This window comes from Typopeltis vanoorti, chromosome 2 (genome assembly GCF_054136105.1).
Source record: "Typopeltis vanoorti isolate ZY-2024b chromosome 2, IOZ_Tvanoo_1.0, whole genome shotgun sequence".
Classification (NCBI taxonomy): Eukaryota; Metazoa; Arthropoda; class Arachnida; order Uropygi; family Thelyphonidae; genus Typopeltis; species Typopeltis vanoorti.
Window position 1 is genome coordinate 73,716,492 of NC_143550.1, and position 21,106 is coordinate 73,737,597.

Consider the following 21,106-nt stretch of genomic DNA (forward strand, 5'->3'; position numbering starts at 1 on the left):
ATAGCTGATTCGACAAGATTCTCATCGTGACGAGAAGAATCTTGTTGCTATGAGAATCAAACTCAGGTTCTTTCCAGTTGAAGGGCACAGTGTTTCATTGTTTTTCCATTTGCACTATGGAGATGCTTATAATATAGTATAATATATTAAAAATGCTGTGGATACTGAAGATTCACTTTCTTCATTCTTACTGACTTTTGTAAAAACTTAGTGTAGTGAGTGACAAGCAGGAAATACAGTTCTATGAGGACATTGTTGTGATTAAATAATGATAAAATGGAATGAAAGTGATCTTTTAAATCACTCCCACACACACACACACACACGAGGTTACAAAATCAATAGCAAATAAATACCATCATGTTGGAGGCTTAATGGGTTTTTTACAACACTCAAAAAGAATTAAAATAGAATTTAATACTTCTTATATTTCGTCCTAGTCACTAGGACATCTACGGGGATTACAAAAACAATTAATGTAACATATACACAAATAACAAACAATACTAAGCCCAACCACATGGGTGACACTAAAGTCCTATCTAGGTAGAGCACCCTCTAAGGGCAGTAGTAGGTGGCCTGGAATGTAAGGTGGGAACTCTGGTGATGAGTGTTTCCCAAATCTTCGGAAGCTTAATGCAACCGTATTTATTGAGATTTGGTTGGTTTTTGAGAGCTGCTGCTGCTTCTAAGAAAAGTCTCTCATTCTTGAATTTGCTGTGGTGGAGCATGGTGGTTTTCTTCCATGATACCCTGTGGGTGGTGTCCAAAACATGGTCAGCCAAGCCTGAATGGCCATAGTTGTGCTTGAAGATGTAAGACTTGTGTTCCTCTAGACGGATGGATGCTGATCTGCCTGTCTGTCCAAAGTACGCCAGCTTACAGGAACAGGGTACTTTGTAAACTCCAGGCAGAGAGAGAGAGGAGGGAGCTGATCTTTCGTAGAACGGATAAGGGTAGCAAGTTTGCAGTGGGGCTTATATGCTGTGTGTAGGTTGTACTGTTTTAGTATCTTGGCTATTTTTTTCGGATGTGCCATGGATGTAGGGTACGGTGATGGCATTTTTAAAATCTTGTTGACGAGAAGGACGGGGCATGGGGGAGGAGTTGATTATTTTTTGATACTGTGATCGCTGTAGCCATTTGAGAGGAAAGTGCTGTGTATGTGGTTAAGCTCAGTAGTGAGGGCGGTTCCACTGGAACAAAGATTGTGGGCTCTCTTGGTAAGAGTTTTAATAATGCCATATTGTTGAGAGGGGTGGTGGTGGGAGAGTTTGTGAATGTATCTGCCTGTGTGTGTGTGGGTTTTCTGTATACGGTGAAGGTAAGTGTATCATTAGGCAGGCATGTGACTAAGGTGTCTAGGAAGGGTAAACAATTGTTCTTTTCCTTTTCCATAGTGAACTGGATTCTTGGATGTAGACTATTGAGATGACTGAGGAAGGAGTCTAATGTGTCTGGGCCATGAGGCCAAATAGAGAACACATCATCTACATATCTTAGCCAGATAGAAGGTTTGAGTGGGGCTGAGTCTATGGCTCGTTTTTCAAAATCTTCCATATAGAAATTGGCAAAGGGGGTGAGAGGGGGGAACCCATGGTGGTTCCTTCTATCTGCTTGTAGATTTTTTTGTTCCAAGAGAAATATCCAGAGTTAATGGCAAAGGAAAAGAGATCTAAGATGTCAGAGGGAAAAACGTTTTCTAAGAAGATAAGGTGTCAATTAAGGGAATATTGGTAAACAAAGAGGAGATATCAAAGATTACCAATATGTCTGTCTTATTCAAGGTTAAATTTTCTGTGAGGGCTTTAAAGTGGGTCAAGTTTTTTATATAGGAAGGGGACCTTCTGGTGAGGGGGATCAGAGAGTTGGCCAGCTGTTTAGATAGTCTATAGCAAGGTGCATTGGTGGCATCTACTATAGGCCTGAGTGGGGAATTGGGTTTGTGGATTTTTGGTAAATCGTATATTCGGGGGGGACGGGAGCGGAAAGGTTTAAGTTTTTTCGTGACGTCAGGGGGCCAGGAAGATACTTTTTTTGAGTAAGATTTTTAGTTTCTTAACTTGTGTTTTTGTGGGGTCGTGTTCTAGTGGGATGTAGGTAGCGTGATCGCGGAGGATAATGTTCATTTTACGATTGTATTCACTGGTATTAAGAACGACTGTGGCATTACCCTTATCCGCTCTGGTGATGACGATACTTTTTTCTTTACGTAATTTCAGGAGAGCCGTGCGTTGGGCATATGATAAATTACTTTAGGTAGTATTAAATAGGTAGTATTAAATTCTATTTTAATTCTTTTTGAGTGTTGTAAAAAATCCATTAAGCCTCCAACATGATGTCCTCACAGCACTTAAGCCTCTACACACATATTCAAATAAATACCACTTGTGGTTTGAGGACATGCAAAGTAATTTGTTGATTCTTTTTAAAGAGCTGGAGGTTGTAGAATTATTCTTGGACAATAATTCATGAGGAAGACTTCCACAGAACTGAGGTGGGTGGAATAGAATGGAGTATCAGGCTATGAGTCAGCAGTTCAACTATAAAAGGATGGACAGTTATTGCACATGTCGCTTTTGGTTTAGCAAATAGAGGGGGGGGGGGGTTGATGGATGCTAGTTCTTCCAAATAGCACCTGGTAACTATAGAGAGAAACAGTGAGGAAACTGTGATGGTGTATGACAGTGGCCAAAAAATTTGAGAGATTGTTATCAACTTACCAAACTGTCCTCTCCTGAACAGCATATGGAATTTTTAGAGAGGTTTTAGGTGCGCCAACTCAGATGACCATCTCCCTTAGCACATGGTTGTAGGGCCAATGAATACAAGATTTTGACTGACTGATGGGAGATCATTCCACTACAGATAAAACTTGGATGAGTCTGTGATCTGAATTACCAAGTGGAACAGGTCACCTACAGTGTACTTGGAGGGAGAACTGGTTAAGAAAAGATCTGGATTATTGAATGAAGTGAAAAGATTGTCAGGAATTTTGATGGTGAAAGGTTTGCTTTAGGTAATTGTTATAGCCAACTCAGCTTTTTATCCAGCTTGATCAGCGGAACTGAAAAAAAAAAGGAAGCTGATTGGAGTTATGGACAGTAGTCACCAAGGACGATCACTTCACTGTTAAGGTAGTTGAATTACAAAAAAATTAAGCTTCAAGGAATTACAAGTCAGAATGGTTTTGAGAGAGTGCTAGAGAAAGGTGATGAACTATATACAGAATTTGGCAAGAAAATATTAAGCCAGAAGGTTTAAAGGGGAAGATTCGAGATTAGGTATCCTCTGCCAAGGAATATTGGATCACATAAGTGCTTTTACCTTTGTGACAGAAAGAACTACACGGTGTATTTTGGAGAGTTAAGATGGATTGTGGTTGTGGCAGTAATTTAGGGATTTTTGTCAGAAATAGGAGATTAATTTAGATGTCTGCAGTCATGGTACACATCATTTCTGTTGCTGTTTATATAATGAATGCCAAAATGAACAGGGAAGAATTTTTTTTTTTTTTTTTAAGGTTTCAGTTTTAAAAAAAAAAATTGGGGAGTTTTTTTGAAGGTGGTTTGTATTTTATTTTAATTGCAGTGATATCTTATTATTATTATTATTGTTACATGATACCTGCAGCGAGTCAAAAGACTCATCAAGGGAGGGTACCTACTCTACAGTTCTCTGTCTCTACCACTCAACCCACCAATGCCATCTACCGCTCAGCACCACCACTATTTGTTTATACTGTATTTGTTTAGATTTACTATCATGTTATTATTTCAGATGTCAAGAAAAGCTGGAACAGGGGAACATATCATGGAAGGAGATGGATTCTTACACATTTTGCTCATCTAGGGAGACAGAGCATCCGGTCTTCACAGTATGGCATGCCCTGAAGACCGGATGTGTCTTTTGCATACCACTACATGGCATCTCTCCAGGCACAATCTGCCAGCATAGATGGCAGCTGAGCAGCAAATTTCTGAAATGCATTTTAATCGGGTTTTGTCACATATACTATCTAGTGGCTGGCCTGCAGAATTGCTTTACTGTTATATCCTTGGAGATGGAGGAGGTTCTGGATCTTCACAATATGTTTGGCAGAGAATATTACTCACATAGCATAAATTAAAGGTGCTAAGAAATTATATCCTTGGTTTAATCTCTTTTATCCAAGTGTAAGCAAACGCAGTTTGCACATAAGTTATCTTCATGACTGTTCTGCTTATATGTACTTCACATGACTTCACATCAATTGTCTTAGTATCCCATAATGTAAAGTATATCCCCCTTCAGAAGTGTATAATGCTGTACATTTTTGGAGGGGCCACAACCCAGACTGGTTTTGACCTTTATTGAGGTCTCATGAGTGTGAGTCCGATGCATGCATACTGATGACAAAAGTATTGGGAATAATGAGGTACAGGATTTTTGATGTACGTTATTTGTGCTGAGTCAAAAATTATAGGCATGCATGATGGATAATATGCTAAGAGATAATATTGGATTTCATGAAGGGTGCAGAGAGAGAGAACAGGATTGGAGAAAGGTCTGTTAATAATAGAGAAAAAATCACAACCTAAGTAGAAATTTATTAGGAAGTTGGGTGGGGGTAGGATCATAGGAATAGCAGATAGTGCATTTGAGGTTTTCTGATGTCATGTATAAATTTACAGAACAAAATATATAGTTGATTATTGCTATAGTCCTTGAGGTGCAAAGGAAGAAGTAGATAGCATGCATTGGCAAGTCAGCTTGTATGTACAGGAAAAGTAGTTGTTATGAGGAGCTTCAACTATGAAAACATATGAGGGTGGTCTGAAAAGTTCTTGGCCTCGACCATAGATGGCAACACTATCGACAAGATTTTTTTTTTCTAAGTTGGTAGATCTGTCATAAGCATCCATATTGTTGTGTCCTGAATAATCAAAAAATTGAAACAAAAATTTGATTTATTCAGGAACAACTACCTTTAATTGTAGGCAGAAAATGTTGTGTTTTGGCAAGGAAATTGAAATGTACATTATAACTTAATGCAAAACTGAAGAAATGTTTAGCTTAAGAAAAGTGAGACTTAACCCATTTGGTACAGAGTCAAATAAGGGAATTTATTTAAGGTTATTATTTAATTAGAGTATCCCATTCTATGTATTGTATGAAAGCAAGTTGAGTGTAAGCTATAGTCCAAGGGTCACACTTTAGCCGTCCAGTACAATGTATGGCCTAAGGGAAGGAGAATTTATAAGGAAAGCGAAGCTGGAACACATTCTCGGAAGAACGCCACACGCAAGTGAATGAGTGCCATGCGATAAACAACGTAGCTAAGCGCGAGAATCTCCGAGAAAGAGAGGGAAAATATAAGGGTCAAGCTCCCCCCACACGAGGCTTTTTTGGTTCCTGGTTCCTGCGCTCTTGGACGTTGGCTCTCCATCTCCGCCAACGGGATGATTCCGGGTCGGCCGTAGAAGTTATGAAAGGCTTACCGAGGTTCGCGAGGCAAGGCTAGCTATCTCTTCATAACAGAATAGCTAAGCTATATCGAGTGACTGATGATTCAGATGTGTTCCTGCAGTTCCAGAGAAAGTCCAGAGCGGCACATCACCTTATCGACTCGGAGAACCTGATAGTGCTGTTATCATAAGTGACTTTAACATTCTACGTTACCATCCCATTCCATGGGATGGTAACGTAGAATGTTAAAGTTCCTGATTTCCAATTAAAGATATGAGTGAACTCTATAGGTTAATTTATGTATGGACAAGTTGTAGAGAACTTTAGTGATTATCCCATTTTGGCAGTAACCTGTCTCTATTTTGAAGAATGTGTCCCTAGAAGGGATCTGTATATGAGATATCTTTGATATATTGTGAGATGTGATTAGTGACCCTGGAGTGATTGATGATAAGATAATTTAAGCTAATAATTTGTATGTTTATAGAAATGCTGTGGTCCAAGTTATGATTCATGTATTATAGTGTTAGTATTGAAATCAGAATTTTACTAGGAAGGTGATTAAGTTAATCATGTACCTTATATTTCTCATGTATATCTCTTAAGCCTAAATAAATATGTTTTATATCATCTGCCTGAATCCAGCCAATTTTATGAATTCAAATTGCCACTCATAAAATTACTACTAAATCTAGTGGAAGGGACATATGAATATATTGAAAGTTTATTTTTCACTAGGTTAGACTATAATAAATTTAGTTTAATCCTTTATCCCAGTGAGAGCAAACAAAGTTTGCACCCGAAAATATCTTCGGGACTGAATATAGTGTTGTACTATCTTACCTGGCTAAGTAGTACAACACCAGGCAACTTGTAGCAAAGGTGGAGCAAGCTACCAACACTCCTAACCCAGATAGTACAACAATATATTCAGTCCTGAAGATATTTTCAGGTGCAAACTTTGTTTGCTCTCACTGGGGATAAAGGATTAAACTAAATTTATTATAGTCTAACCTAGTGAAAAATAAACTTTCAACATCTTTCTCTAAATCCAGAGTAATTTAATAATAAAAAAAGGTAGCAAACCTTTTGGCAACTCCTATAGGTAAAGATGACCTTGCTACTGCTTCTGCCTGGTATCTCCAACTCTTGCCTAGTTCCCACTGAAGAGACCTCAGTAAAGGACGAAACTAGTCTGGGTAGTGGCCAATCCCTTAATGCATAACAGTATACATATCCACAAGGAGATGTGTTTTGCATTATGGGAGATACTGGGTTAGGAGTGTTGGTAGCTTGCTCCACCTTTGCTACGAGTTGCTGGGTGTTGTACTGCTTACCCAGGTAAGATAGTTCAACACTATATTCAGTCCTGAAGATATTTTCAGGCACAAACTTTGTTTGCTCTAACTGGGATAAAGGATTAAACTAAATTTATTATTAACATATGAATATAGTTTGATCTTCCAGGCCACGACTGCATGTAAAACAAAGAGAAGTGAGATTAGTTAGATTAGTGTTTGAAAATTTATTACTCTGTATTATTCTGAGATAGCCACCTTGGATAAGAGTCTTATCTATCCTCTGTATTGGCTGGTGCAGCAAAATATAAATTCGTCAATATTTAACAGGTGGACTGTCTCAGCAGACATAACTTAGGGCCTTGTCCCACATATAGACAAAGCCCTAATGAATGAAAGGATTACACATGACTAAATTTGGGAGCGGCCTGAATCATAGTTTGTTTAAGGAAAAGAAAATGATAGCTGATTTATTTAACTTATTGGAAACTATTATAGAAGCCAAAACGGAAATAACTGTATGGGAGAGTGTAGAAAACAGTGGTAAAGGCAATAGCAACGATAAATATATATATATATATATATATAACAATATGAAAACAATATGAAATTGTAAGCTATTCTATCAAGTAGTTTGTTTTATACAGCTGTCTGAAGCAAAAGTGTTGTCTGTATCTCTTGAAATGGATAAAATTTAGTATGAAAAAAGTTATGAAATTCTTTGTAAAAGAAGGTTTAACACCAAATGAAATTCATTTAAAGTTCAGAAAAGTTTATGGGCACTCTTCTCCTTCATTTTCAACAATTAAGAAATGGGCTGCCGAGTTTAAATGTGGCTGTACCAGCCTTGAAGATGATCCACATGAAGGACGTTCAAAAAAGTGTAACAACACCAGAAATCATTGATCAAGTGCATGATATGGTATTGGATGACTGGCAAGTCAAAGTGCGTGAAATTGCTGAAACTATAGGCATTTCAAAAGAACGTGTAGGATATATTTTGCATGAAGAATTGCAAATGAAAAAGCTTTGTGCAAGATGGGTGCTGCGCTTGCTCACAGCAGATCAAAAACGCACTCACATGAAAATCTCTGAACAGTGCTTGGAGCATTTTAACAAGAATAAAACTGATTTTGTGTGTCGCTTTATTACTATGGATGAGACTTGGATTCACCATTACACACTAGAATCCAAACAGCAGTCAAAACAGTGGTCAGAAGCCAGTTGTTCAGTACCAAAGAAGACGGAGATGGTTCCATCAGCAGGAAAGGTCATGGCATCAGTATTTTGGGATAGTAAAGGCATTTTGTTTATTAATTATCTTGAAAAGGATAAACAATAACTGGGGAATATTATTCCGATCTTTTAACTAGACTAGATGAAAAAATTTGTGAGAAAAGATCCGGTTTGCAGAAGAATAAAAGCAGTAGAGGATATTTTGCAGATCTTACTGAGAACCACTACAGGGATGGGTTAATGGGTCTGGAGCATCGCTGGAATAAATGTATTAGTATTAAGGGAGATTATTTAAATATAAAGAGCCAATAGGCTTTATTTCGGTGGTATAAACATTATTTAAATTAAGGGGATATTAAATCCCACATTGTTTTAAAACCGAATAAGAAACTCAAAGATTGGAATCAGAGAGTTTCATGCCGAATATAGTGTAATAAACTATAAAAGTATCAGCGATTACTAGCGTGAGCTAATGCAAGTAGTCCTAGTATGTAGTACAAACTCGGGCAACTCGGAGCAAAGGTGGTAAAGTTGTGATCGATATTCTTGGTATTTTCCATAATGTAAAACACATTTCCTAGGAAATGCATGCTGTTATTACATTATGGTGGGAGGTCACTACTCAGACCGGTTTCAGCCTTTATTGAGGCTTCATCAGTGAGTAGCTAGACCAAATTAATACCAAAAGGTATAGCAAAAAGAACTTATACTCTGCTATACGAGTTGTCAAAAAGGTGCACCCATTAAGTTATTTAAATATAAAGAGCCAATAGCCTTCATTTCAGCGATATAAACATTATTTAAATTAAGGGGATATTAAATCCCATATTGTTTTAAAACTGAATAAGAAACTCAAAGATTGGAATCAGAGAGTTTCCCTTAATTTAAATAATGGTTATATTGTTTTATTATAGTAAATAAAACAATAAAATTAAGCATTCATTTTTAATAAGAAATTGAAATTTATAGTAAAACACATAACAGATAGCTTAAAATTTATCTGTTTGAAATTCCAGCAACATCTGTTTCTTGGAATTTTGCTGTTGTGCTTGATACAACTTCCCTCTTGTATAGTTTTTAGAAGAACATATATATTTTAATGATGTTTTCTTTATGCATAAATTTGTGAAAATCATCACTTCATTCCACTGAAATATTTTTATAATTATCATTGAATTTACTATGTCAGTATGCAATCAAAATTTTTTATTTGCTCTGTAATAAATTCACTAAAGAGAGAACTCTTTCTACTGAAGTTATAGAACCAGTCTAAAAATAAATTCATTGGTGGTTTTCATATTCTCAGAAAGAATGTATTTGTAGTGAGTGTTGAAAAACTATTGGAAAGAAAAGAGTTTAACATTTCGCTAATAGAAATAAATCCATATATGACTTGCAAGTTTTCAGAATATAATAATACTCTTTATTTCTGCAGTAGTTGTTTGTTTTATGAATGTTACATGAAATCATTTTATCTTGGAAATGGGATTTTGAAAAATGGGCCATACCGGATTCCCGAAAGCATGTTTGGAAATGCTGGGACAATTTTCATGCAAATAGGACTGTCCCATTAAAAACTGAAGAAATGGGCACCCTACTTTACATAAGAAGTTCTAAGGCTCCAAATTAGACTAGTCACTAACTCAGGAGAGTATATTAAGATATTGAAAATTTAGTTTAATCCTTTATCCAAGTGTGAGCAAACAAAGTTTGCACCTGAAAGTATCTTCAGGACTGGGGTAAGATGGTACAACACCAGGCCACTCGTTGCAAAGGTGGAGCAAGCTAACATCACTCCTATTCTCAGTATCTCCCATAATACAAAACACATCTCCTTGCAGATATGTATAATGTTATGCATTAAGGGAAGGACCACTACCCAGACTAGTTTCGACCTTTATTGAAGTCTCTTTAGTGGGAGCCAGGCCCAAGTGGAGATACCAGGCAGAAGCATTAGCAAGGTCATCTCTAACCTATAGGAGTTGCCAAACGGTGTGCCAACTTTTTATTAAATTATTCTGGATTTAGGGAAAGATGTTGAAAGTTTATTTTTCACTTGGTTAGATTATAATAAATTTAGTTTAATCCTTTATCCAAGTGTGAGCAAACAAAGTTTGCGGGGGGGGGGGGGATTAGTTAAGCCAAAATCGAGGAATGGATTGGATAGAATGTCACTCTTTAGATATATATGTATGTGGGAGTGGGGTGATAAGCAGCATTTTACAAAAAGTAGATCTTCCCTTAGTAATTAAATCACGATATATAATAAAGTGACACCTGGGTTACATAAAAGAAATCAGATTATGAGAGGAAATCCTAAAGAGTTGTTTTACTATGTCAAATAATTTTTGTAGAAGAATAATTTTATTGAAGGCAGAATTAGGAGAATGGAAGCAGAAGAAATAGTTGAATTACTGAGTGATCATCTTTTGGAGATGTATCATGCAGATGAAGTTAATATAGTGATCAATGGGAGAAACAAAAGTAGATGAATTAATCGTCATTATATTGAAAAATTATTAAAGCCAAAATTGAGGAATGAGTGGATAAGAATGTTACATTTTTGTAAGGTTGGAAGCAATATTTCTTTTTGAAAGGTAGATCTTACTTTAATAATTTACTCACATTTCATAATAAAACATCTGATTTAGATAAAAGTAATGGCTGGACTTTGCAAAGCCATTTGATAGGCTGATTTTATTTATTTATTCTTATGGAAAAGGAATACAAAGCAGCCACAGGTCAATATCCTGTCTAGAAAGTATTGGATTCTGATTATGTAGAGATTAGATTAATTATTATTTGGTTCAGAATCCAACATGATCTTCCATCATATAGGCTAGACTTGTAAATATTATTTAATGTAAATCATTTATTTATAATTTAATATTCATATAACTACCTTTAATTTTATCTGATATTTAATTATTTAATCAAAGATATATGTATTAATAATGAAAAGACTGTATTAAATATTATTAAGCTATTTTAGTTATTACTATGTTAATGTTATAAGAGCTTGTATTTGATAATTTAACTGCACATTAATTGAAATATAAATATTCTTTATTTATTCATGTTTGTGAAAGTTTAACGTTATGCAATAGCTTAATTTTATTATATTTTGTTTTGTTGTCATGGAGATGCATGTAAGTAAGCGAGTGCGAGTTTTGGAACACCACGTGAAGAGAAGGTTTATTGAAAAGAGTTTTAGATCACGAGAACAATTTAGGCAGGAACAACGGATATAAAAAGCGATGAACGCTGAAATTATTATGAAGAGATTAGATTATTAAGAAAGGGAAAGGAGAGGATTGGCATTAGGTTGGAATCGGAGCATTCGGGAATCACAGTGCGATAACAGTTAGTCGGCAAGTCACTCAAGCAGCTAAATAAAGTCTACTAGTCGAGAGGCAGTTAGCTAATAAGTTGTAGAATAACAATTATAGCTATGGAAAACAGCTGAGTGACTACTAAATAGACTAGCTTCTAGTGGTAAGACTTATACGTTGGTTAGACATAACTGGTAATTAATTTACGGAATTAACAACGCATATAAAGTAAATTAATTAAAGATAACTTTAATGAATCACTTCTATATTTCGACAATGTCACATTGTCATCTTCAGGAACATAAAGATATGGTATGTGCACTACAGGAACTAACAAAGCAAATGAGGCAGAAATTAAGACACTAATTTTGTTCCTAAAGTCCTAATGGTGCCCTCTTGCGGACTAATTTGGTAGTCTTGGCCGTTGGGCTGAAGTTCTCATAATGAAAGTCTCCCAAATTTGGGGCAGTTTCATGCACCCAAATTTGTTGAGGTTAGGAACGTTTTTTAGAGCTGCTGAAGATTCTTTGAATAATCTTTCGTATTTAAACTTGCTGCGATGGATTATTTTTGTCTTCTTCCAACGAATTTTATGGTGGGTATCTAAGGCATGGTCTGCCAGCCCAGAGCGGCTGTACTGGTGAAACCGGATGTAGTCTTGGTGTTCTGAAATCCTGATATTTGTTGTTCTGCCTGTTTGGCCAAAGTAGGACAATTTGCAGCTGCAAGGGACCTGGTATACACCAGGTAGGTCTAGGGGAAGTGGTTGGTCTTTGGTAGAGCGGATAAGGGATGCCAACTTTTTATATGGTCTGTAACAGGAAGTAAGGTCATATTTCTTGAGGATATTAGTTATTTTTTCAGAGGTGCCCTGGATGTAGGGGATAGTGATAGACTTGGTGTAGTCTTTATTGTTGAGGGGGGGAGGGGGGTTGTGGTTTTCAGGTTTTAGTATTTTTTGGATTTTTTTGGGGTTATAGCCATTGGCTAAGAAAGTGTTGAGGATGTGGTTTAGTTCTATAGTCAGGGCCTTGTCATCTGAGCAGATTAATTTGAGTTGAGATTTAATTTCAGGGCCGACCTTTCAAGGACACATGGAAACTTGAAGCATAGCACGAAGTAACTAGAGAATAATTAGAGGCAACAAAGTTGAGTTTAAAGATAGCGGTGTTAAGAATTATGGTACCTAAAGGATTAAATTGATGTCGAAGGAGTAGGCAACTATGCATACTAAACTTCAAGTTAAGGAATTATTGTGTGTTACCTTAGTACAAGAGTTGTTAGTAGAACACTGAATTAGTTAAGTGATGTCAAATGTAGTGCAAGCGGTTTGATCTATGCAAGAACGTTTGATTGTGTGTATTGTGACCGTTAATTAATCCAGTTATTTCTAAGAAGATTTTTTTTAAATGAGTGCTGTTAATTGATTAAAGTGTGTACAGTTACAAAAGGTGTTCGCACATAAGTATATGAAGAAGGAAAATTGTCGGTAAGAATATTCCAACCATTAATATTCCTATGCAGAGATATGAGTGTGTTTCTTCCTAGAATATCCCTATACTAACAGTAACTGTTGCGGAGGTTAGCCGAAGCGTAGATTTAAAAGTGTAAGCTTGTGAAAAAAGTATTGCCACCAATAAATTGTATTTGAAACTTAAAAAAACTATGAGATGTTAATGTGAATGATCACTAAGGAATTTTATGACATTAAGCTTTATTAAGTGTTAAGTGAACTGTGTAAAGACTGTATTTCAGATAACTGACCAATGCCTGAGTTTGTATGACTGTATTATCAGAAGAGCTAAAGCATTTGTAATATCTTAATTAATGATTTTGAACTTATGTGTATAATTTGTGATTCTAAATTAAATGTTTGTTTTTGCTTATCTAAAGTTGTATTTTGCCTGAATCTCTTTTACTGCGCCATTCATAAAATATTCGAACCAAAGCGAGTAAATTAATAAGTCAAATATACTCGGCCAGTATATATTTTAAGGAGAAATAGTTGAAGGTTGATTTTCTTCAATTCTTGAACTAATTCAGATATAGAGTGGCGCAGTCTTTAAATATAAATTTTCTCTATATTTGAATTAGAAATCAACTCACAACTTAGCAATTAGTTAAGAACATTATAATTGTAATCATGTCGGATCCAAAGTATAGATTAAGAACAAGTAGGATCCAACAAAAGCCAATCCAGGGCTTCATCCGTCGCCTCGTGGATGTCCTGGAGGCTACCACCATGAAATTGGCACCTTGGGCAGTCGTTCACAATATGAGTAATTGTCTGGGCCATGGGGGAACAATCACAATGAGTGATTGTTCCCCCATGGAACAATCACTCATTGTTCTGAGTGATTCTGAGAATTTAGGAAAAGTTAAACCAGGAAAGGCAGCTGAAGAGAGTTCGTTCATGGACCAGAAAGGGTTTCTTGATTTTAGGCGAAGACTAGGTGGATTTATGAGAGTCTGTTGCAGGGGAAGGAGTCAGTTGCTCATTACTTTATCATCATCAAATTCCTGACATGTACTCTCAAGGGGTGCAGGATACGATAGTACTACACGAAAAATTTACATCATTACTAACTTCCTATCTACAGTTTTCCTCCAAATCAGTCTGTTACTTGTCAAGATTCCAACATTATCAAATCTTATATTTCTATCGTCTAAGGCATTTTGTACCGTATCAATCCACCTATATCTTGGTCTTTCTCTGTGTCATTTTCCTGCCAATCTGGCAGAGAACACTTGTTTTGCTAATCTTTCCTCGCCCATTCTGTTTAAGCGACTATACCACCTGAGATTAGCTCTGCTAATGCATTCCTGGATGCTGACAAAATCAAGTTCTTTCCTAATATCCTCGCTTTTAATATGATATCGCCATTGATGCCTTCTATTTATGCCTCTAATCTTTCTCAGGACTCTCATATCTATAGTCTCTAGTCTTTGGTCAAGTGTTTTACTTCTGACCCAGCTCTCGGATCCATAAGTTAAAACTGGTTTGAACACTGTCTTGTATACAGCTAATTTAGTGTTCCGCCTTTTTCTCTTATTCCATATGAATTTATTCAGTTGACTTCCTACCATACCAGCTTTGTTGATTCTGTTGTCTATTTCTATATTTAAATTACCATCTTCACTAAAAATCGTGCCTAAGTAGCTGAATTGTTTTACTTGTTCCACCAGTTCTCCGTTCAAAACACAGTTAACATTTTCAACATTTTCTTTGTCATTTTTGTTGAAATGGCAATGCCATTTTGCCGATTTTCTTGCACCCATTTCAAAACTTCGGTCTCTAGTTCTGGCCACTTCACAATTTTTCTACGTTCCGTGCGCTTTTCATTACGCAAATTGTACAAAATCTCCTTCTGACCGCACCAAGTTCTAATCATTTTTTCTGTTAGCAGAGGTCCAAAATGTCTTTCAGCTTCCCTATTCCCATGTTCTTCCTCATATTTTACAACCTACAATTTGTAACTTGAAGTATATGAATGTCTCCTGTTTTTTTTCCTTCACTAAAATCTATGGGGAAATATCAAACCGAACACAAAATATCTCAACATGTCATCTCAATACTGATTACTCGGATAAGATATTATGAAACTTGAATAGGCACTCCCCGTTCTTAGCCAATGACGCGCTAAAAGTCATGTGAAGGTCACGCATCAATTTGATTGCACCATTAACCATCTACAAAGATCTTATAACATAAAAGGGAGTGTGTATGACTTTGAAAAGAGGAAACAATTTTTACCTTCATTATATAAGACGCACCCCATTTTTAAGGTAAAAAAGTGCGTCTTATACACTGGAAAATATGGTACTTCGTAAACAAATTTTATAAATTTTTATTTTAAATATTTTGGAATTGTTTTTTCTCAGAATAACCATGTTTCTTTTTTATTTATTTAGTGAAGATATGTACGCACAAGATTCCATTGATTTATTAATCAAGTCTGGCATCCAGTTCAAAAAACATGAGGATGAAGGCATTGATCCAAATGAATTCTCACAGTTACTTATGACATCTGGAGTGGTATTAAATGAAAATGTGAAATGGCTTTCATTCCATAGGTAAGAATGAAAAATATTCCTAATTTTGAGCTTGTCTTGAGTTTCAAAACAATCCTTATAGTTTTAGATATTTACAATATTCACTAGTCATGTATGACTTCTCACCACTGATATGAGTAAAGTAATGCACAAAAATAAAGAATCCTCTTATAAGCTAGTTGTATATTAGAAAAGTCTTGATAAGGGTTGGACAACAGGATAGCTTATATAATTTCTAAAATACTTGCTACTACTGTCACTGATTTTAATAGAAAACTAATTTAACATAATGGAATAATCTAACTGATAAGCTTAGGCGTTGCTGGTTATTCATTACTTATTTTTTCACGGTATTAACAACACCACAAACACTTTTTTCAACAAGGATGTTTTATTAACGCTAATATTTCGCTGATTTTCAAATCAGCATCATCAGAGCACAACACACAGTTTGTGTGTTGTGCTCTGATGATGCTGATTTGAAAATCATCAGAGCACAACACACAGTTTGTGTGTTGTGCTCTGATGATGCTGATTTGAAAATCAGTGAAATATTAGCGTTAATAAAACATCCTTGTTGAAAAAAGTGTTTGTGGTGTTGTTAATACCGTGAAAAAATAAGTAATGAATAACCAGCAGTCTTTCTGCAATTATATTGTTTCACTCACTGTCGCGTTTACATGTGTGTTGTGCTCTGATGATGCTGATTTGAAAATCAGCGAAATATTAGCGTTAATAAAACATCCTTGTTGAAAAAAGTGTTTGTGGTGTTGTTAATACCGTGAAAAAATAAGTAATGAATAATTGAATAATACATACTAAATGTAATAATATGATGTAGGGGTCATTTCCAAAGTTCTCTATGCTGTCTTAACAGAATATGTATAAAAATCGTAAGGTTTGTGTTTCTGACAACACTTTTGTTGATGTGGTTGATATATGTTAGGTTATTTCAGTAGAAATCTCATTATTGGTAGCAATGAGTTCGCCACAAAGTGATTCTCTCAGTATATATATTTGGTAAAATTTGTTTACTAAATATATATTCTCTCAGAAATGCACATCAAAGTCTGGGGACCGATGTCATCACTGCATGTGGCGAAGTACTTTCCATTCATACTTTTCCAGAAGATCAAATACTTCACACTGAAATGTGGCCTCACATTGTCATACAAAATAAAGATTATTGCTTTGAACAAGTCATTTGTTTTTCTGTGAATTTTTGGTTACAGAATCCTGTAGAAACTTCTTGTAGTGCACTGCTGTTATATTTCCTTCTTTTTCTCTCTTTTACTTTATTTATTTTATACTGTTAACTTATTTTCCTTATATGTTCTGTAAGCTGTTTATTCTCTACTAAATTCTTTCCCCCTTATTAATAAGCAGTCCTATTGGCCTCCCCATAGTTTAATCACACAACATTCTGATAGAGTTCACCCGATAAGCATTAACAAAATTTATATTATAACTGCGCCAGCTGATACCTAGGCTAGATGGGATTCTTACCCAGGATGGCTCTCTCTGAATTATACATGATGATTAGACTAAAATAAACTTTATATCTCTGTTCACTAGTCTCTTTCATACAGTCATGGCTCGCTTTATTTATTCATACACGTGGGTTCATCCCACTAAGTTCATCAATATTTTATGAGCGGCTGTTTGAATTCATAAGATAAAGAACAGGTCAGGCAGGTACTTAAAAGAAACATTTTACTAAACTTGAGAAATTATACAAGTAAGCATTACTAGCATAATATCTGAAATATTCTCAGTAAAGTCATAGGTTCAATACTAATTTTACTAAACACACAAATGAACTTGCTTAGACAACTACTATGAGCAATTTAACATTATTTCTTAGGCAACTGTCATTCCTTCTACACACACGTGGTCATTAGTTATATTACTTTACACATTACTATTAGCTCATACAGAGATAAACCTGGCCTTGTTGGGCAGACAATTCTTAATTAAATGGGCCTGAGCCAAATCTTAGATAATTCTTAAAGTTCCATAATATTAGTCCATTTTACAAATTCTCTTAGGGGATCACATTCTTTTATGACTGGAATTCACAAAACAAAGGTCTACTTTACCGTCCCTGATTGGATGCCATGTCTTTCTTCTTGCCTTGTCTGGTCATCAAGGCTTCTTCGCTCTGCTTACTATTTGATTACCTTCGATTAGCCGCATTAATGGAATCTCAATGGGAAAGAAAGGATATGGCACGGGAACATTGCCTGAAACGGATGGCATCCGCTTGGTTCCTCCGTCGCACAACAACGCACAGCTACCCTAGTCCAAAGAAATAGCTTGGCCCATTCCAAACGCTGCGACAGACGAACCAATTCCTTCCACGGCCAGCCAGGAACTTCTCCGACGGACTGGACCTATGTCCGAGAGAGGTCAGGAACCAGGAACCCAAAAAAAAGCCTTGAATGGGGTTTGCATGGCCTTTTTGTTTTCTTTCTCTTCTTGGTATTTCTCAGCCATCGCGATGCCCGCCGACATGGTTACGTGGATTTCGTCATTGTATTCAGCTCCCTCTATTTCATCGCACGTGCACTTGTTTTGTTCTTCTTGGAAAGCACCTTAGTTTCTCTTTCCAGTAACTCCTCCCCCCTTTTTTTTTTGTATGCATAACACAGGACGGTTAACAGTGACCCTTGAACTCTGGCTCACAGGCTTTGCTACTTTAGTACATGAATTGAGGCTCTTAAGTAGATTTAACAGCTTACATTGATGTCTATATCTGGCCCACATGCATTACAAATTATATCTTGCAAACATTTTTATACAATTTCTTGTTCTTAACTTGATTTGTATTCATAAAGTTATCTTTTTATTCTATTGCCAACATTCCACATTCTCTGCCTAAGTTAAATTAAAGTTGTGTCCTGAATAATAGGTGTTAAAGCATTTCTTAGTTTATTCAAGACACAACACTGCTGTCACAGTTGACCCTCAAGGTATTCTGTCTGCTACTATCATGTCATGCTTATCGTAAGTTATTATCATCATTAACTTAATCATTGATTGTTGATTGATGCAAACATTATTATTATTACAGGCAAATCCAAGGAGTCCTTAGGCTCATCGAGGGAGGCCCTAAACATCATGTCAAGAGCTATTCAGTATTTGCACAGTATCTATCATGCTTTGCTTTGAACTCATTTACAGTCATGGCACCCACAGCAAACTCTGGCAACCTAGTTCTTGACACCCTTGCTAACTACACTCTTACTCAGTTTCCATAGATGGTCCCTAGTTCTCCCACCATCACACCTGTCCTGAAACATTTCCTCTGAATTAATCTTGTAAAAAAAAAAAAAAAATCCTCAGTTGAATGTCTCAATCATATCACCCCCTTTTCTGCCTATCAACCAGTTTTTGTTACCCACAAATCTTCAACTTCTTCTCGTAAGGTTCATTCCATCTTGGTCACTCACCTCTGGATCATCTCCACCTCCTCACCTCCTCCTGCCCAGATCTGTATTCAGTAATCAAGATGGGATTTTATCAAGCTTGATAAAGAAGAACAATAACCTGCTTGTCTCTGCTCCTCAAAGTATTCTTCAGTAACCAAATAATCTGATGAGCTGCTTTAGCCACTTTTTCTGTGTGCCCCCCTAAGCTTTAACTCCCTATCCACTCCCAATTTCCTGGAGTACAGTTCCATGAATATGGTATACTGCTGATAATATTTTCACCCCAAAATGCATAACTCTTTACACTTTGCCACATTAAACTGATATCCATTCTCCTTTGCTCAGTCTGCCAATCTGTCTAAATCATTCTTCAAAATTTTGACATCATCTGTATTAACTATCGCTCTACCCAACTTTACATCATTGGCAAATAACTGAACAGTTCTTCTCAAATCCTTTCCTATATTCTTAATGAACACATTAAATAGCAGCAGGTCCAAGAACAGAACCCTGTGGCATGCCACTAGTCACAGGCCTTCTTTTGAACCCTACTCCAGAATAAACTACTTCTCTGATATCTCTCCATCAACTACCCTCTTATCCATCTCACCAACCCTATATTCATCCAAACATGCTACAGTTTACTGATTAGAATTCTATGTGGTATCTGTCAAAGGCATTTGCAAAGTTCACTGTAAACCTTTATCCGACTCAGGCATGATCTACCCTTCACAAAATCATACTACTTCCCATACAGTATCCCATTTCCATCTATCCATTCCTGTATTTTGCTCTTGACCAACTTCTCCAATACTTTGACGACAACTCCTGATATGCCGATCTGTCAATAATTTGCTTCATCAGTCTTGGAGCCTCCTTTATGCAATGGAACTAGTTTCCTCTCTAATCCATCTCCTCAGGACTAACCCAAAGCTCAGACTTAGATTAAATGATATGGTCAAGAGCACTGACAATTCCTTGGCTGCTTCATGTAAAACTCGAGCTGGTATACCATCCAATCCCGCAGTTGTATTTATTAAGGTTCTGTTATGTGCTATTCACCTCCATTTCCCATATAAGGCATTGGTTCCCTCATTCCTGCAATATCACCACCTGGATGATATACTCTTGCAAAGTGTTCACTTAGTAATTCTACTATTTTGACTGATTAAGTTACTTCCCTACCATCAGCATACCTTAAAATCATTCTGCCATATATATTTTTCTTTTACTTGTTTCTTTTTCTTAGCATATCAAAAGAACTGTTTGGGGTTCTCTTTAGCTTGCATTGCTAACTTCCTTTCATAATCTGCTTTTACCCTTTTGGCTTGTGCCTTGTACTGTTCATGTGCCTGCAGGTCACCTTTCTCCTTAATTTCCCTCCACAATTGTTTCTTTTTTGCAGCTCCAGCTTGGTGTTATCCATCCATTTAACTCCCACCTGATTTACTCTCCTGACTAGGTATACAGTCTGCCATTACCTCCCTCAAACACTCCTTGACAACTTTCCATGCACTATCAACATCCAATCCTTGCAATTTTACATGTCATGGCACCAATCCAAGTAATCTCCTAAGCTTGTCATACTTACCAGTCAGTAATTCCACATATACCCCATCTTAACTGAAAATGAACACATTAAATAGCAGCATTGTAGCTGCTATTTAATGTGTTCATAGCATTGTAGAAAAATTCCACACGTTTAGCCACCTTCCAGGTTGAAATGGTATGATCTCTCACACATTGGTGGCAACGTGGTCATATTCGTTATAGACAAATTCTCAGATGCAGTTACTAGATCGAGCACTCTCAAACTCCTAGTATATTTCATTACATGCTGTTTCAGGTAACTATCCCTTATTAACTGTATAAAATCCATTTCCTTCCTCCCATGTGTCTCCTCCTCCTTCCAATCTATGTTGCCATAGTTCAAATCCCCCCATAATAATTACCTGTCCTCCACTCATTGAGTCTATTTGCCAATATATGCTATCTCCATCATCTTTTCCATACCTGGTCTATAGTAGCATCCAACTGTATATTTTATTCTGCAGGCCTCAATCTCACACCATATAGCCTCAAATGTGCTGTTTTACTGTCCTGCAGTTGAACTTCTACTCTCTTTAGTTGCAGTTCATTTGCTATCATCAATATCCCCCCCCCCTACACACATTCTATTCTTTCTATTCTCCCCGAACACGCTATACCTTTCACATTCCATCCCACTAACTATATCATCTTCTTTTAGCCATGTCTCACTAATGCCAAAAATTCCTCCCTCTTGTTCCTAATGCTCCTGGCATTAGTG

The 21,106-nt window shown here is 36.4% G+C and overlaps 1 protein-coding gene across 3 annotated transcripts in view; it reads left to right on the forward strand.

Annotated features, from left to right (window-relative positions):
- LOC150109179 (CCR4-NOT transcription complex subunit 7-like) overlaps window positions 1–21,106 on the forward strand; it is a 173,850-nt gene that overhangs the window by 125,543 nt on the left and 27,201 nt on the right. For all 3 annotated transcript variants that reach the window (XM_090405960.1, XM_090405980.1, XM_090405970.1), the window contains exon 4: window positions 15,227–15,388. In XM_090405960.1, the coding sequence (XP_090262086.1) occupies window positions 15,227–15,388 (162 nt within the window). The remainder of the gene's footprint in view (window positions 1–15,226; window positions 15,389–21,106) is intronic.